The sequence below is a fragment of the Corvus moneduloides genome, chromosome 17 (genome assembly GCF_009650955.1).
Source record: "Corvus moneduloides isolate bCorMon1 chromosome 17, bCorMon1.pri, whole genome shotgun sequence".
NCBI lineage: Eukaryota > Metazoa > Chordata > Aves > Passeriformes > Corvidae > Corvus > Corvus moneduloides.
The window spans coordinates 11,540,956-11,556,887 of record NC_045492.1 but is presented as its reverse complement, the minus strand read 5'-3'; the positions used below and the strand labels follow the sequence as shown (position 1 = coordinate 11,556,887).

General features: G+C 45.6%; 3 protein-coding genes across 4 annotated transcripts; 1 reads left to right on the top strand and 2 right to left on the bottom strand.

Annotated features, from left to right (window-relative positions):
• Window positions 1–639: 639 nt before the first annotated feature.
• Window positions 640–5,538, bottom strand: CTSZ (cathepsin Z). Its single transcript, XM_032126755.1, has 6 exons — window positions 5,309–5,538; window positions 4,879–5,042; window positions 3,043–3,222; window positions 2,345–2,495; window positions 1,957–2,119; window positions 640–1,499 (listed from the first exon to the last, which is right to left on the bottom strand). Exons 1-6 carry the CDS (start codon window positions 5,440–5,442, stop codon window positions 1,386–1,388), a joined length of 906 nt encoding a protein of 301 aa, XP_031982646.1. The 5' UTR covers window positions 5,443–5,538; the 3' UTR covers window positions 640–1,385.
• Window positions 5,384–13,646, top strand: TUBB1 (tubulin beta 1 class VI). Of its 2 annotated transcripts, none has more exons than XM_032126752.1 (4): window positions 5,384–5,466; window positions 11,156–11,264; window positions 11,429–11,539; window positions 11,649–13,646. In XM_032126752.1, the coding sequence occupies exons 3-4, from the start codon at window positions 11,479–11,481 to the stop codon at window positions 12,725–12,727; spliced, it is 1,140 nt and encodes a 379-aa protein (XP_031982643.1). In that variant the 5' UTR covers window positions 5,384–5,466; window positions 11,156–11,264; window positions 11,429–11,478; the 3' UTR covers window positions 12,728–13,646. The 2 variants fall into 2 exon arrangements, with proteins under 2 accessions (XP_031982643.1, XP_031982641.1); XM_032126750.1 differs by lacking the exon at window positions 5,384–5,466 and adding an exon at window positions 6,835–9,693.
• Window positions 13,647–14,444: 798 nt separating this feature from the next.
• ATP5F1E (ATP synthase F1 subunit epsilon) lies at window positions 14,445–15,654 on the bottom strand. The gene is made up of 3 exons (XM_032126757.1): window positions 15,514–15,654; window positions 15,208–15,334; window positions 14,445–14,577 (listed from the first exon to the last, which is right to left on the bottom strand). The coding sequence occupies exons 1-2, from the start codon at window positions 15,543–15,545 to the stop codon at window positions 15,211–15,213; spliced, it is 156 nt and encodes a 51-aa protein (XP_031982648.1). The 5' UTR covers window positions 15,546–15,654; the 3' UTR covers window positions 14,445–14,577; window positions 15,208–15,210.
• Between the last annotated feature and the right edge of the window lie 278 nt (window positions 15,655–15,932).

Genomic DNA, 15,932 nt, shown 5'->3' with positions numbered 1-15,932 from the left:
TTCTCTCTGTTCATGGGACTGAATTCCTCTTTCCACCCCTCACTTTTAAACAAACAAGCATATTTTGCATTTCCAAGCACATTTGTTTTCTGAAGAACCTACTTTCTAAAAGACACTGAAATTCTAAGTCCAGCTAGATGTAAATGAAGTCACCTGAAAAGGGCAAAAGTTGCTTATCTTTGAATAGAAGATTTACTATTATTCCAGCTAACTCTCACCATTTAAACTTGCATGAGACCTAGTCTTCATAATTTAAGTAAATTGTAACATTAACAACAGAAACTATTCACCCTATAGGCAATCAATTTAGGATGCAGCCCTGTACAAGCTCTTGGTGATAATCACTGCAACTTTGCCAGCAGTTTAAACAAGATTTATTTTTGCTTTTCCGTGTTCAGCTTGGTATCACTTCCTCTAAACAGTTCCTCTGCACTGCTCCCTGGAGATGATTTTTAACGTGTTAAACCTTTTGTGATGCTGTGACCATGTTCATACGCAGGTGTTTGAAGCAGCATTGTTGCTGTATAAACGTGTCCATCAGGCCTTTCACAAGAAAAAGACCAGTGAAAACAGCAGCATCGAGGTGGAAACAACTACACACATGCATTAATAAGCTCTTATAATAAATACCCAGTCACATAAGAGATAAATATGTTTATTAAATGCAATTAACAATGCCAATTAGTAACATTGGATATGGCACTGATTTGTCAAATTAGTGACGAGTTCTGGGTTATGGCAATTTAGATTTTGCCTCTTCAGGAGAAAAGGGCACAATCACATATTAAAGCAAGAAATTTGAGCAAAGACAAGACTAATTAGTTAGGAAGTGTTTAGACTGTCTTTTGGTCAATTTCCATTATAGCATTTTGGTGGATAAAAGCAACCTCATCATTTGAGACTTCCAACACCACTGTTTCACCAGGAGGTCCAGGAAAAAGGGTTTAATATTTTGAATCTATCATGTCCAGACTTACGATGGCTTTTGCATCATTGCAACATCTTTGGTTAGTACTGTCAGAGCATTTAAAATAAGCTCTAGACCCAAATCTTGAGTATACTTTTCCAGTACATCTACATGATTTGTATTTAAAAAAATAGATATTTACATGTACAGATTCTGTAATTCAGTCAGTGTGATTTTAATACTGTGCATCAAGGTAGACAACTCCTTCATGGGTGAGTTACTTCAAGATGTAAATAATTATCTCAAGGCAGTTCTGTATTTTTTGAAGGCATTGTATGTTTCATCTGGGCTAGTTTTGCAGAACTGCCTGATGGTGTTGAACTGTGAGAGTCTTAGGCTACTATTCTTTAAACAAAAAGAGGTTGTGCTAGGAAGCTTCCAAACAAAGCACCTAAACAAAAAGGTGTACCATGTAGAATCAAGGAAGTATAGGATCGCCATAGGCACAGTCCTCTTCAATAGCCAGATTGTAGTCTGCTCCTCTTCCACCCTTATAGGCACTTGTCACAATCCTCAGCCACCCTCTTTCACCCTGTAAAGGAATTAATTTGCATTGTAAATTAGGAAACACAACTGTAGAAATTGTATGTTTTGTCTGCTCTGCCAAAGCTGATAATTTAAGTGAATGTAGGAATTCACTCAAGCTGAAGTGTAACCCTGGATTCATATGGAGCAACCTGCTTTGGTGAATTTAGATCCTACTCATCCAAGTTAGTATGTGACTGGATTTTTGCCTACAACTAACAGCAACTTCCAGTTGCCCGTAACAAGAGTTGCACACCCTTGAAAGGTAGAATTTGGGATAGAGCTGACATTACTCCAGTAGCTTTGGCCAAATATTCTTGTCTTCAGATTAGCTGGGTTTCATTTTTAAACTACTAGTCTAGTTCAAAGACAGTTCTAACTTCTATATCCACAGACTGTAGCTTTGCAAGTGACAAACCCCACCTTCCCTCCAAAGTCAAAAGTGTGTTCCCATGTCTCCTTACCCAAGGCTCACCCCAGGAGTTACGAACTATCCAATATTCTATCCCATTCTCCACTCCCCAGCCAGCCACAGACACGATGTGATTCACTGTAGGTGAGGGGTTGTACTCAGTGTACAGTCCCCCCGTGTAGGCATCCAGCTTTTCAGTAGCCATTATGCCACAGCTGTAAGAAAACAGAGAGAGAAGTTTTCATACAAGGGGATCAGGGCAGGGACCTGGCTAAAAACCAATTGGTTTTCTTGCATTTTGAATTCTGAGCTCAGTTTATGTACAAACTGAAGTCTGCATATTAGTGCAGAACTTTGTCACATACTAGAGTGAAAATGTACACTGAGTTTCAAGTATTTCACTCCCTATATTACTAGTATATAAACATTTTCTTTTTTACCTAATTGGCCCATTAACATAGATTTCTGCCATCATTTTTTCTCTTCCACTGATAGATCCATAGTCAGCAACTTTCCAGAGAGTGTAGTTCTTGATCACGTGGCATTCTCCAAAAGTGACACAAGTTCCACACTGGTTGAACTTCTTACACTCTATAAAACAGAGGTGAGAGTACCACTGCAGGAGGTTGCTTTTCTTCAAATGAAGTAATAGTCGGACACTAAGCTTTTATAATTCAATTGAGGCAGATATTAATAACTTCAGAGTAATTATTAGTACATATTCTCTCTGGTGAACTCAATTATTTTCTGGAAACCACATTTAAAGTCCCTATTGTCACCAGTTACTGTTCTTTACTTCGTAAGTGCTTCATTGAGGACATAGAGAAACCATTCCAGTCATACATGACCAGCCAAAGGTTAAATTTCTCCTTTGTTCAGCTTGAGGTGACACTTGTAAATATTTCAGTACATTAGAGATTGTGTGTCACAGATTTATGAGATTAAGTTAAAGCAATCCAGCTGTGCAAACTTGCCTGAGCATGATTTAGTGCTACGCTGTCTGTCTGGAGTAGGAGACACACACAGGCCCGTAAAGAAAACCTGTTCTGTCAGTCAAATGGCAGGAACCACTACTCTGAAAACCCAAGAATACACTAAACCTGGGAAGAAATCCTACAACAAAGCAGAGACATCCTACTTTGATCCTTGGCTTGGTAGTTGTTGCAGGTCTCGTCGGGAATGCCGTGGTCGTGGGCATACATCCAGACCCCGGAGTGGTCCCCGCCCTCGCAGGACCCGGCGTCAGCACAGTCGATGACATTCTGGACAGACAGGTAGGCAGAAGGCCAGGCACCTTTCCTCTTGATGTTGATTCGGTCTGTAAGGATAAGAAACTGGGATTTGTGACTGGCATGCGTGGGTGGCTACACACTGCAACTGGTTTTGAAACTGCTTCCTCTTCATTGAACCTGTAACTGTTTGCAGACAGCAGCACTTGTGGTTGGAAAAGCCTCTGCTGTCTGCAGTGAGGAACACAGCATGACCTAATTCAAACCAGAGGCTGAGTTATTATTGTGGGTTTCCATTAGGAGGGTTTTTTTCCATTAAAAACTCAGCAAAAACATGCAGATGAGTAAGATCTGTCTAAAGCCTTGAAGAGCCCTAGACCTCTTTTAATTTAAAAGAAAACTGAAAACTTCTGGATCTGATTCCTGACTTTGACAGCAAAGAGTTTTCAAATACACATCATAAAAACAGCTCTGACCAGTATTTTACAGGAGTAGAGATTTATGTGTAAGACCATGCATAAACATAAGCCTGTGGAGCCCAGGTTGCTGGCTCTGAGAGACAGTCTTAATGCAACAGAAGGCTTTCAGAGTGATCTCCTTGCTGTTACATCAGCATCTCACTGTTATCCTGCCATCTCAGACAGGCACTGCCACCCTGCTGCCTTATTTTGTCAGAAACAAGCAGCTTACTTGGCAGAAAAGCTTCCTGGAGTATTCATAAACTGCTTCTCTGCATTAATAGCCTTAACTGCTGCCACTGTAATACTTTAAATCCTATTAGTACCAACAACATTCAAACATTCTCGACAGAACTAGGAGCTATCATCCCACCCTAATCTTCTGCAAGTTGCTGTATTTTACCTATCCTAGTACTTCACTCCATCCTGGCAGGTGTCATACATGTCCATATCCTTGTACTGCCCAGGACTCTATCCTGCATGATTCCTGCTGTCTGCTCACACCTGCCTTGTCTTCCCCCTTCTCCCCAGTTTCCTCTATTTCTACTTCACAGGTAAATTTCCTACAGCCTCCCTGTGCAAGCAGTGCTTCTCCAGCACGTAACTGTTGCATGCAAATCAGGTATTCTCTCTAGAGCCATTACTTCTCCATCTGTAGCAAACCACTGCTTCCCCTTGACTGAGAAAAAGGCCAATAGGAAGATTCCTGCTGAAATCAGATTTGTGTGTCTGCTGTAGTGGTCGGTTCATTTAAATGACAGGACTCCTTTGTTGACAAGAGGCAACTTCTTTCATTTCCTTATTCCCAGCATGGCTGGGGAGCCCCTGCTGTAGTGCAGCAGGCTGAGGTACCAGAAAGGGAAGGAGACCTGACAACTTTTTTGCATCTGCTGCTGCCATCACCACACCTCCGAGGGGAGGGCAGAAACCCCAGGTCTTACCCCAGGACCTAAAGAGCACTTTGGGAGGACCTATGGCCACGTTCCTTCTGCACACAGGTTTTTAACCACACACCAGCATTCCCTCCTTGTTCCCTTTGGATAAGGTGGAGGCAGCCTCACTCTGATTGCTTTTTCTATTGAAACCAACCTTCCTTGCCTTCACCGTGGGCATCCCCACTGTTCTGGTGTATTCACAGACATCTCAGCCTCGGTTTTGCTGCGTTAGTCCCTGCAGTGATTTAGCGCCTTTTACCAGCTGTCAGTAACCTGAAGCTAAACTTCCTTTGCTTCCCGAAAACTCCCGATTCCAGCGGGGAGCCAGCCCGGCAGGTGAGCCCGAGCGTACCTGCCAAGGCGCTGGTGCTGCCGTGGGCCCAGCAGGACCCGCAGTACTGGGGGATGTGCTGGTTCCGAGTGGTGCTGGCGTAATTCACCCCGTCCACGTTCCTCCAGTCCCAGCTCTGCGGCAGCGCCGACACGTCCAGGTACTCGTGCGGGCGGGGGTACGTCCTGCAGGGGGACGGGACGAGGAAGTAGCGCCGGCATCCTCGGGCGGAGGACGGGCGGGTGTTTTTTTTAAAACCACGGATTTCACCGAGTTTCGTAAGGAGGCCGCGAGTGTCCAGCGGGGCCACGTGACCGCCCCCCCCAGCCCCTCAGCGCTCCCCAGCCCCGGCAGGGCCGGAGCGGCCGCGGGCCCCACCAAAGCCCGGCTGTGCCTGCCCAGCCCTTGCCCAGCGCTTCTCTCCGCCGACCCGGGAGGGGCCCAACCTCACCTGAGTCCGGGAGCCTTGCGCGGGGCCGGTTTGTAGCAGTGCTGCCCTTCCCTGAAGTAGAGCCCGGCGCGGGCGGGCGGGCAGAGGCAGCCGCAGAGCAGTAGCAGGATGAGGGGCTGGAGCAGCGTGGCCATGCTGGGACAGCGACGGCTCCCGGGGTATGGCCGGCACCGGGGTTTAAGGACGGGGGGAGGCGCGGAGGGACGGGCGGGGCGGGGCCGGGCGGGCGCGCTCACCTGCGGCGGGCGGGGACAGCCCTCGGGGAGCGGCCTGTGCCGGGCTGCGCTCCGCTGAGCCCCCGCCAAGGCCGCCCGGTGGATCTCTTGGGGATGAGGAACAAACTGAGATCCCGTGTTCCCAGCGCCCAGTGACGTTTCCAGCTCACACGCTCAAAAATCTGATCACATGCGTTGTGGCAAGAGGACTTGTATCTGGGACAGGCCCTGTTACAGGCTTCTTTACCTTTGGTCTGACACCTCAGCATTGTGCTACACTGTGGCCAGCGACTGTGACTGGTTTTTTTGTTTGGTTGTGGTTTTTTCCTGGTCCCAAGTTCTGAATTTCTCAAGCCCTTTAATGCTACAATTAGCAAAGAAACACAGGCCTGTGTCCGTTTACTCGGCTGCTCCTTAGGGTTCAGGCATCTGAAAATTCTTTATTATCTGCTAGAAGATCTAGTCAATAGTAAAAACAGTTTTCTAATTTTCCTGCAGAAGGTTCTAGTGACTGTGTGAATGGATTACCAGTCTCCTTTCCATACATTAGCTAGAAGCTTTCATGTTTGATAAACAGGTTTAGTAAACCACAAACAGTTCTCCCCTCATAGCTTCTCTTCCTTAGCTCTCAGCACTTTTTGTAGAAGGCCTGAGGCTTATTAGGTCCACACTATGAACAGAGAAACTGAGGCACTGGGAACCAATGCACCAAAAGAAATGGCAAAGAAAGAAGCAAGCCTGTGTGTTGAATGCAATGGTTTTTGGTAGCATTCCTAAGGGTGATGCAGCTAGCCCAGGTTAGCTGAGACTTGCATCAGCTCGTCTGGTAGCCATACACAGATCTCTCTAAAATTACCTGATGGCCTGTAGCCAGGCTTATCTCAAACTGAATAGGCTTTCCTCTCAACAATCTTCTCTGCTACTCTGAAAAGCCAGTTCCTCCCATGAGGAGATTGACAGCTGGACTGTCAATCTCTCAGAATCAGACTTGAAAACAGTCAGAATTTACTCATGAGAATATTACAGTGAAATTCTGCAGCTTTAGTAAAACCTACAGAGAAGGCCAAGAAGATAATTAATAAGAGAAGATGTTCTGGACACAAGGGGAGGATGTTCTTGTTATGTTATATTGAGAGTGTACAAAGAAGAACTTGTAGATAATGTGTAGCAACTATACTTTTGCTTGTATAGTTGGTTGTTTACTGCCTGAATGGTCATTGCTTGTTAGACAGCCTTGTCATTGTTTGCAAAGCAGCTAATCCTAAATTAGGCCACAGCCATTGTGAAAAGGTATAAGAATAGCAATAGAAAAAATAAAAAATCTTTCTACCTTTCTTGACTATAGTTTACTAGTGTGGCTTTTATGTCCGCCTTGACAACAGCCACACTCCCAAGCAAACTGTATTTTAAAAACTAAAGGCATCCCAGAATGCCTCCCTTCACATGCATATTTTTCGCCAGTGGGTTGCAGCAAAAAGACCAAAAATCAATGAAAAAACCAAAAACAACCACAAAAGGCCCCATAACCACAAAAGCCTGGCTTCTTTGTGGTCTCAGCTCAAACCCATCTCCAGGGCTGTGGTATCTGGGGCCTGCTCTGGAGGCACTGGAAGCAGTGGGCAGCCTGATAATAGATACTGTAGGACAGCTGTAATAGCTGTGCCCAGTGCCAGGCTGCTCCTAATCTCCCCGGTGCCAAAAGTCCCTCGGAGTCAGCTCATGCAGCACAGTCCCCTCTCTCCCCAGTGACTCTGCTAATCTGCAGCTGCACATGTGCCACGGCCGTTCCTGGGAAGTGCCTTGGGCTGTTAACAGGCTTGGGGCTTCTCAGGGCTGAGCAGGGACAGGCCTGCAACTAAATCTACACAGAAACAGGCCCCTCATAAGCTAGGTCTGGGGTAAAGTCAGACTTAGAGGTTCACAGAAATGCAGATGGGAAGGAGAGGGAAAAGAGGCCCGAACCCACATCTGCTTCACAAAGCATCTCAGCTACCTGGTGTCATGTGCCAGAATTTTTAAGACTCTATAAGGAAGCACTTCAGAGGAGGCACATGATTCTAGGGAGCTATTTTCAGCAAGAGGAAAAACCCCTATTTAGTGATTACATATTTATTTCACTTCTCTTTTTCCCCTTTCCTTCTGAGATGTGCTCAGCAAATATATTTATTGCTGAAATTATTTTGTCATATTTTTGGACAGTGAATTAGCACCTTCAGCCTCTTCTTCCCAAGCTGCGTCTTTTGTGAATACATTGCATATTTTAAAGAGTATTTATTTAGTGCCAGCAGCTCTCTGCTGACATTGTGTCAAGGCAGCTCCCATTCAGAATCCAGCAACTGAATATACAGCTCAGATCTCCATTATTGCTCTTAGCTAAGGATGGTTGGAGAAAACAAGTATGAAATGTGCATAAATAAAATGAGATTTGCTTTTAAAGTAAATGTCCAAATAACCTTTTCAGAATTCTCTTAGGGAATTGTAGAGAATATCCAAAACCATTGTGGGAAATATTGTGAATGTGGCAATCGGACAGAACTTTTGCATATCTTGCTGGGTAAACTGAATGGCTTAGAGAATACCTATCTTTTGTAAAATGATAAAATGATTGTGTTTTAAGGAAATAAAATTAATCTACCTGAACTCAAAGTCTTCCTTTTATTGCTCCCTACTGAGTATGCTCATAGCATGGCAGACAGGATATTTGCTCTCTACTCTTTTGCAATGCACTTCTGATGCTGAACTCTGTGTTAGGAGCAGTTGTGTTTCTTCATTGGCTGGTGGGAGAACTGGAAGTCATTGAGCAGTGGGGGAAGCCTGGAATAAGCTGATTTTTCTTCTGGAACAATATGGAAGTTCAGAAATTCCTTATCTCTAGCAACCCATAAAGTGGCAAAGTAGTTACCTTCAGTGAGTCAAGCCAGTGTCACCATTTTATGTTAAATAATTTAAGGTGCTTTTCTAATTATAGTTCCTTTCCCCATCCTTAAAAGGAACACTTGCAAGGCAGTGGCAGTCATTTGACATGTAATGAAACTGCTCTAGGCTTCCAGAAATTAGTCCATCCTGGGTTTCTGCTGCTCAGTGATACTGGTCCTGGTTATCAGCAGCCAAACATGACTGTGTTGTGTTTTGTTCTGCCTCACATAGTTTCCTTTAACACAGTGAGATGTTTCACTCAGTGAATGTTACAGTTCACTTCAGACAACTTCAGTGGAATGGAGTTTTCACCTCTAACATTTTCCTGGCAAGGTCTGAAGTACATCTGAGATATATGAAATTAAGAAATATTAGAAATGCAGTTATTTCTTAATGTCAGGAAATGAAGAGAGAGAGGGAGAGAGAAAGAGCATCCGTGCAACCTAGCCACAAGTTAATTCAAGTTTTGGCTGTAAATGATGGATTCTTATAACTTTTTAAGGACCATGCATCACTGAGAGTGCAGTGTTCTATCTATGTATTACAAAGTATTTTTTGTTACTGCTCCTGTCCCCCTCCTGCATGCAGTCAGACACTGGGAATAATGCTTGTTAGTGGAGTTTTCCTTGCAATGCACTAAATGTTGTGATTATAGGAGGCCCCTGCTCACAAGTTGTTACTGTTTTTATTATGGGTGTTGTCCTCTATGACTCATATGATGCTAAAATTTAAATTATGTTGCAGAAGCACATGTGCTTAATAAATTAAGATCACTCACTTTGGGCTATAATCTCTAGATATGCACATACATTTGTATATAGATTATGTCTAATATAAAATAATGAAACACAACTAGAATATGCACATATATTCATGCATCACACTGCTGCACAGAGAACTGGAATCAATTGTGAGAGGGTGCATGTGACAATGTTGCTTTCCAAGCCACTCAGTGATGCACCTGTTCTGTTGTACCTGTACCCAGGCAGTAAAGAGGCCCTTGGCTCCTGGTGCAATGCCTGGGGCTGGCTACTCCCCTGGCTGGCTGAGTGACAGTCCCTCGGGTATAAAAGGGCCCCTGGGGCGGGGCTGTGCTGAGTGTAGCTGATAGAGCAGCAGGCAGAGGGCTTTTTCTGGGGACTGCAGCTGGAGAGCCCTGGTGAGGTTGTAGCCACCAACAGGTCCGAGCCACACAAAATGCGTGAAATTGTGCACCTGCAGATTGGCCAGTGTGGGAACCAAATTGGATCCAAGGTAAGGTCTCTTTTCAACACTGATCATTAGTAGGAGATCAGAGGTAGCAATGCAAACATCATCAATGGATGGGGACTTTTGGGGGGGAACAATTACCTTGTTAACTCGATGATGGGAAGCATGGCATGTTAGCAGGGAACTTGAGTACTTTGGTATGAAAAGCCAAAAGCTGGGTTTGCTCCTCATGCAAAGTTTAATGTTCATTTGCAATAGCCATGGCACAGTGATTACAAGTGCTCCAGAGCATTCCTGCTGGGACTCATATTCCCAGGGGGAGCTCATACACTCTGCAAAATACTGGGACAAGTGATGGAGCCAGTAATTCCAGGGCTGTGAACTTGTGTTACAGGTACTTTAGTTCAGCCATGCAGCAGCAACTCTGCCACATTTTATTCATTAATATCATAGAATCATACAATGGTTTGGGTTGGAAGGGGCCTTAAAGATCATATGGGATCATATTAATCAACAGCATAACCTGTGTTAAGAGTGTGTAAAGTGTCACTGGCCTCCTGTGAGAGACAGATGTCATTTGGAGTATTTTTGTGTAGCTCAAACACTGGCATGCTGTGACGCAGAGGGCAGTCACTATTGCTGACTTTCTAGGTTAGGAGTAAAAAAACCCTCAATTACTTCATGCTGTGTGATGTCCATCCTTTTTTTTTTTTTTTTTAATTGATAAGTAGGAAGTTGTCAAAAAATTATCTGGTTTGGGCTGGAAGATCTTTTAAGACATGGGATAGTTGAGGGATGGTTCTGTTGTGTTCTTCCTCCTTTTTTTTCTTCTACAAATCTCATCCTGATTCCTTTTAATGGAACATGGAGCATGGAACATGCACAAGTTGGCAGTGGTGTATTTGTACACTCAAAATGGGACTGGATGCTAACCCAGGAGACTTTTAATATTAGAATAGCCTGGTCATTACAGTGGGTGGGTGTGACTGCATGAACACTGCTGTGGCTGCTGCCCAGATAAGAGCCCAGCACAAGAGCACATCCATGTGAGTGTCAAGATAGGGTGTTTAGGACCAGCAGCTGTTTGTGGAAAGCCTTGCTCATGTACAAATTTGCCTGTGCCAGCTTTGTCACGCTATGGTCCTATTCGTGCATGACAGGACTCAAAGCAACTCTCCCTAATCCACACCCCCACAACCTTTTAGTTAAGCTCATACCAAGTAGTAACTGTTATTTAAACTTTTAAATTAATATCAGTTTTCTTTTACTATAAAGAGAACAAATCGAGGCCCTCCACCTATTAGTGTGTGAGCATAGCATAAATGGTCTGCTAAACTTTTCCCTTGAATTTATTTGGGAGGGGTAGACAAGGATCCCTGTTCTGATCTGGTAAGTACACGGCAAAGCATCCCCTGCTTCAGGCACAGTTCCCAGAGCTGGTGCTGAACATGTTGTGCTGAAAATAAATAAATCATTCTCCGTGCATTGTACCTCTTTCCTTTTGCAGTTCTGGGAGGTGCTTGGTGAGGAACATGGGATTGACATCACTGGGAACTATCGTGGGGATTCACCACTGCAGCTGGAGCGAATTAACGTGTACTTCAATGAGGCTTATTGTAAGTGCTCAGCAGACCCAAGAGGGAGGGTAAAATAAGTAATTAAAAAACCCACAAAACCCCTAAACCATTATATAGGTGGATTGGACTTTCCAGAGTGGATTGTAAGCCTGTTTCTTTGACCTCTAGCAGTAATTACATGCATTCATTTTGTTTTGTTCCAGCCCATAAATACGTGCCCCGTTCCATCCTGGTGGACCTGGAGCCTGGGACGATGGACAGTGTCCGGTCCAGCAAAATCGGCCCCCTCTTTCGACCTGACAACTTTATCCATGGTATGGACAGCACACTGCCAGCAAACTGACTGCAGGCAACTGTCCCATGGAACTCCTTTCAGAATTCTCGTTAACTTTTTGGCTGTTCTTTCTGTAATTCTGTTCACAGGTAATTCAGGTGCTGGCAACAACTGGGCCAAGGGCCATTACACAGAAGGTGCTGAACTGATTGAAAACGTCATGGATGTGGTCAGGAATGAGTGTGAGAGCTGTGACTGCCTTCAGGGATTCCAGCTCATCCATTCCCTTGGTGGTGGCACAGGTTCAGGCATGGGGACACTCCTCATCAACAAGATCAGAGAGGAATATCCTGACAGGATCATGAACACCTTCAGCGTCGTGCCCTCACCCAAGGTATCCGACACGGTGGTGGAACCGTACAATGCCATCCTCTCCATCCACCAGCTGATAGAGAACACAGATGAAACCTTTTGCATTGACAATGAAGCTCTGTATGATATATGCTTTAGGACATTAAAGCTCACCAATCCCACCTATGGGGACCTCAACCACTTGGTGTCCCTAACGATGAGCGGCGTCACCACCTCGCTGCGTTTCCCTGGCCAGCTGAACGCGGATCTGCGGAAGCTGGCTGTCAACATGGTGCCCTTTCCTCGCCTGCACTTCTTCATGCCAGGCTTTGCCCCGCTGACAGCTCGGGGCAGCCAGCAGTACCGGGCCCTGACGGTGCCAGAGCTCACCCAGCAGATGTTTGATGCTCGGAATATGATGGCAGCCTGCGACCCCCGCCGCGGGCGCTACCTCACCGTCGCCTGCATCTTCAGGGGCAGAATGTCCACCAAGGAAGTGGATGAGCAGCTGCTGTCTATCCAGACCAAGAACAGCTCCTACTTTGTGGAGTGGATCCCTAACAATGTCAAAGTGGCCGTGTGTGACATCCCGCCACGAGGGCTGAGGATGGCAGCCACTTTTATTGGCAATAACACGGCCATCCAGGAGCTCTTCATCAGGGTGTCCGAACAGTTCTCGGCCATGTTCAGAAGGAAAGCGTTTCTCCACTGGTACACGGGGGAAGGCATGGATGAGATGGAGTTTTCTGAAGCAGAAGGTAACACCAATGACCTTGTGTCCGAGTACCAGCAGTACCAGGATGCCACTGCAGATGTGGAGGAATTTGAAGAGGTAGAAGTGGAAGCAGAACCCAAGCCAGAAAAGGAAGCAGAGTAAAAAGTATCCAAACATTGTCCAAATGAGCCTGTTCACATTCACTAAAGACAAAGCAATAGCCATCATCTGCATGCCCAAAATAACATTCTTCAGAATTTTTTCCCTGCATCTGGCCAAGTATATCTGATATTACAACACAATGCTTTTGAAATTAATGGCAGCTCTGCTTTACTGTCTTAAACAACTGTTGACACTGAATCTCTCCCAAAACCAATCTACTATGAAGACAAATTGTCTCATAACAGCCTTTCCTGTAAATGCATTAACTTTTAGAATACAATCACCAGATACTGAATGTACTATACAGCCACTGTGCCTGTGTATATAGATCAGGATCATAAGCAATAGCAAATTATGCTGTCAGTTCATCACATTTATTTATTCTCAGGTAATCACAATCAACAGTCCCTTGTTGATTGTGAACTTGTTACTGGTTTAGGAACATGTGCACATCTCTAAGGCCTGCAAAGGCAGTGACTCTTCTGCTATCACTCCACAGACTGATGCAGATCTGCAGAAACATCAGGGGGAAAATGACTGAATATGCACATTCTTATTTTCTCTCACATTGCTGGCTTATATTATTGCAGAGCTTGTATTCATTATTATGGTGTGGTTTGTTTCTATTTCTAACTACAGGTTGAGTTACATTAGCACACTAAGTTGTGACATTGTGTAAAAGTTTTGGTGTGGTATTTTTTTTCCTAGGTACTAACTACTGTAAATTTTTTCCCAACATTCAGTACAACAAAAATGACATAGAATGGTTTGCAGCATGTTAATATAAGTTACATGGAAGTCACTAAAACAAAACCATATTTTGCCTTCAGTGAAAAATTTCTTGCCATCACAGCTGTCTACTTAACAATGTATTTATAATATTCTTTTAAATAAAGATTATATACCATTCTATAAAACAGTTTTATACTTGGAACAGTTGATAGACAAGAACCCATAGTTTATTCTTGCAATAACTAACTTTGAATTACATTCATTATACTCTTAGATGAAAAGGTTTGTTATACTCTGAGAAAGTAATGCCTCATGTTTGAGTTCAGTCTTGGTGAAGGAACCTGAAGCCAATTCTCCTGTGCACTGGGACAATGTCACCCCTGCTGTGAGGACACACAGCAGCAGGAAAATGCAAATACCTCCCCCAAAACCACGCATGTCAAAGTACATCTTTGCCTCCCAGCCAAGAGAAATGTCACCCTCCATTCCTGCTTCCCAGGGAACGTGTGTGCCTCTCCCTCTCCTGCCTTTCATGACAAAGTGTTAATGAGGATAAACAATTCAGACTCCACTGTTTCCTTCCCCACCTTTTACATGAAACCAGGTCTCCCAATTCCTGATTCACTGCTCAGTGTCTCAGACAGATTTGGAGATTAGAATCCCAGCAGCACTTCCATGGCACAATACCCTACCTCCAGTTTTCAAAATAATATACTATATTCTCTGTTGATATAGATTTTAGCCAGGATTTTTTTCCAAAGTAATCATTAAAATGTAGTAGGCAGGAAAGTTTTAAACAATTAAATCTCTCACTCACTTATGAGCCTGAAATATCAGCATGAAACTCAAAAAGAGATTTGGCTTAAAAATAAACAGTGTTGCCACTGAATGTCCAGACTGTGGTAAAAGCAGTCTTTTATCAGAAGTGAAACCTGAATGTCTCTGCAGAAGAGAAACTTTGTTTCAAGAGGAACAACACTTTCCACACATTCAGAAATTACATTTATTAGGATGCCAATTTACATACAGAGGCAAGTTCTACAGTTCATGTAATGACATTACATCGCAGAGTCTTGAGCATGCCTACAGCATTGCAGTTATTCACCACAGATCAGCTCCTACAAGATTTAAAATATGAGTTGTTAGATTCAAGAGTATGTGTAAGGTACTCTTCAAATAAAAGGTAATAATAATATTTAATCTTAGATCAGGAATAGAAGTTGGTCTATTCAGAACAGAAAACATTTCAGCTGCTTGTGATGTATGCAATGCCACAAATAAAGGTACAAGTAGTATCTGTCTCACAAAGAGCCTTTTGTGACAACGAGTTTGCTGATCAGGGGAAGGAGGAATTCAGAGAGGCTGTCTGCTGGCTTAGCAAGTATGAAACATGTGAACATCATAGAAAAACCTGATGCAATGAGCATCACTACAGAGCCCCAACTGTTCTGTGTAAGCCCACAAAAAGTCTGACCAAACCCCAAGTGGTTCAAGGCAGAGCTTGACAGACAGTACATCTCACTTCACTAATGAGATTAAGCAGTTTCCGATCTCACACGTAATCAGGTCACAGACACCTGCGCACACTCGCACGCCAGCTGCAATCCCCTCCACTCCCATGCCTGGAAATCGAGCTGATTATTTCCAGATATTGGGGATTAATGGACTCGGCAGTTACAGACCATCGCTTACCCGACCCCCGCACTGCAGAGCTCCAACCCCGCGCCCAACCCACCCCACTCACTTACATTTCACTCCTTTTTGGGTTTCACCGTTTTCACCGTGGCCGCCGCCGCCCTCTCCGCCTCCGCTTTGTACTGCGGCTTCAGGGCGGCCCGCACGGCCTGGGCGCAGATCTGCGAGTACCGGATGTAGCTGCGGCCGGGGGACAGAGGGCGGTGAGACCCGAGCCCGGGCCCAAAGCCGCCTCCCCCGGCCCCAAACCCTCCTTCCCCCCGCACCGGTGTGACCGCACCCGCCCGGCACTCCCTGACAGCGCCTCCCCGCCAGGCCCTCACTCCCGCCCTGTCGCGGGGCTGTCGCGACAGCGGTACCTGAGCCCGGCCTGTCGCCAATACGCCACCATGGCTGCGGCTCCGCGCCACAAGGTCAGCGCGCGCCGCAGGGGACGTACCCGCCGGCCAATCAGCGGGCGGGAGCTGCTCACGCGCGTCGCCGCTCACGGGTGCGCGCCTCCTGCAACGACCAATCAGAGGGCTCCGTTCGGGCGCGCGGCTCCCGCCCTTTCCGCCTGACCCTCCCCGGGCTCGCCCCGCCCCTTCTGCCCGGCCCGGGCGGCCCCGGGGCCGTGAGGGGCGGTGGGTGCGGCTGTGGCGGTGCCGGGCCGTGCCCGCGGGCTCATTGCGGCTGGTCCCGGCTACGGCTGTTCGGGAAAGGTGTGGGCCTCTCCCCGTGTGGGAGGGTCCCGGCTCCGCCTCCTCCTGTGGCCGGCCGGGGCCTGCCTCGCTGTCCA

What these genes read in the sequence shown, in the direction of transcription:
- CTSZ (XM_032126755.1), bottom strand. Translation starts at nt 5,442, where the DNA reads ATGGCCACGCTGCTCCAGCCCCTCATCCTGCTACTGCTCTGCGGCTGC. An exon ending in CAGCACCAGCGCCTTGGCAG is followed by an intron (nt 3,223 to 4,878) that starts GTACGCTCGGGC and finishes TTATCCTTACAG; the next exon opens with ACCGAATCAACATCAAGAGG. An exon ending in TATGTTAATGGGCCAATTAG is followed by an intron (nt 2,120 to 2,344) that starts GTAAAAAAGAAA and finishes GTTTTCTTACAG; the next exon opens with CTGTGGCATAATGGCTACTG.
- ATP5F1E (XM_032126757.1), bottom strand. Translation starts at nt 15,545, where the DNA reads ATGGTGGCGTATTGGCGACAGGCCGGGCTCAG. An exon ending in TGGCGACAGGCCGGGCTCAG is followed by an intron (nt 15,335 to 15,513) that starts GTACCGCTGTCG and finishes CCCCGGCCGCAG; the next exon opens with CTACATCCGGTACTCGCAGA.
- TUBB1 (XM_032126750.1), top strand. Translation starts at nt 9,637, where the DNA reads ATGCGTGAAATTGTGCACCTGCAGATTGGCCAGTGTGGGAACCAAATT. An exon ending in GTACTTCAATGAGGCTTATT is followed by an intron (nt 11,265 to 11,428) that starts GTAAGTGCTCAG and finishes GTTTTGTTCCAG; the next exon opens with CCCATAAATACGTGCCCCGT. An exon ending in ACCTGACAACTTTATCCATG is followed by an intron (nt 11,540 to 11,648) that starts GTATGGACAGCA and finishes TTCTGTTCACAG; the next exon opens with GTAATTCAGGTGCTGGCAAC.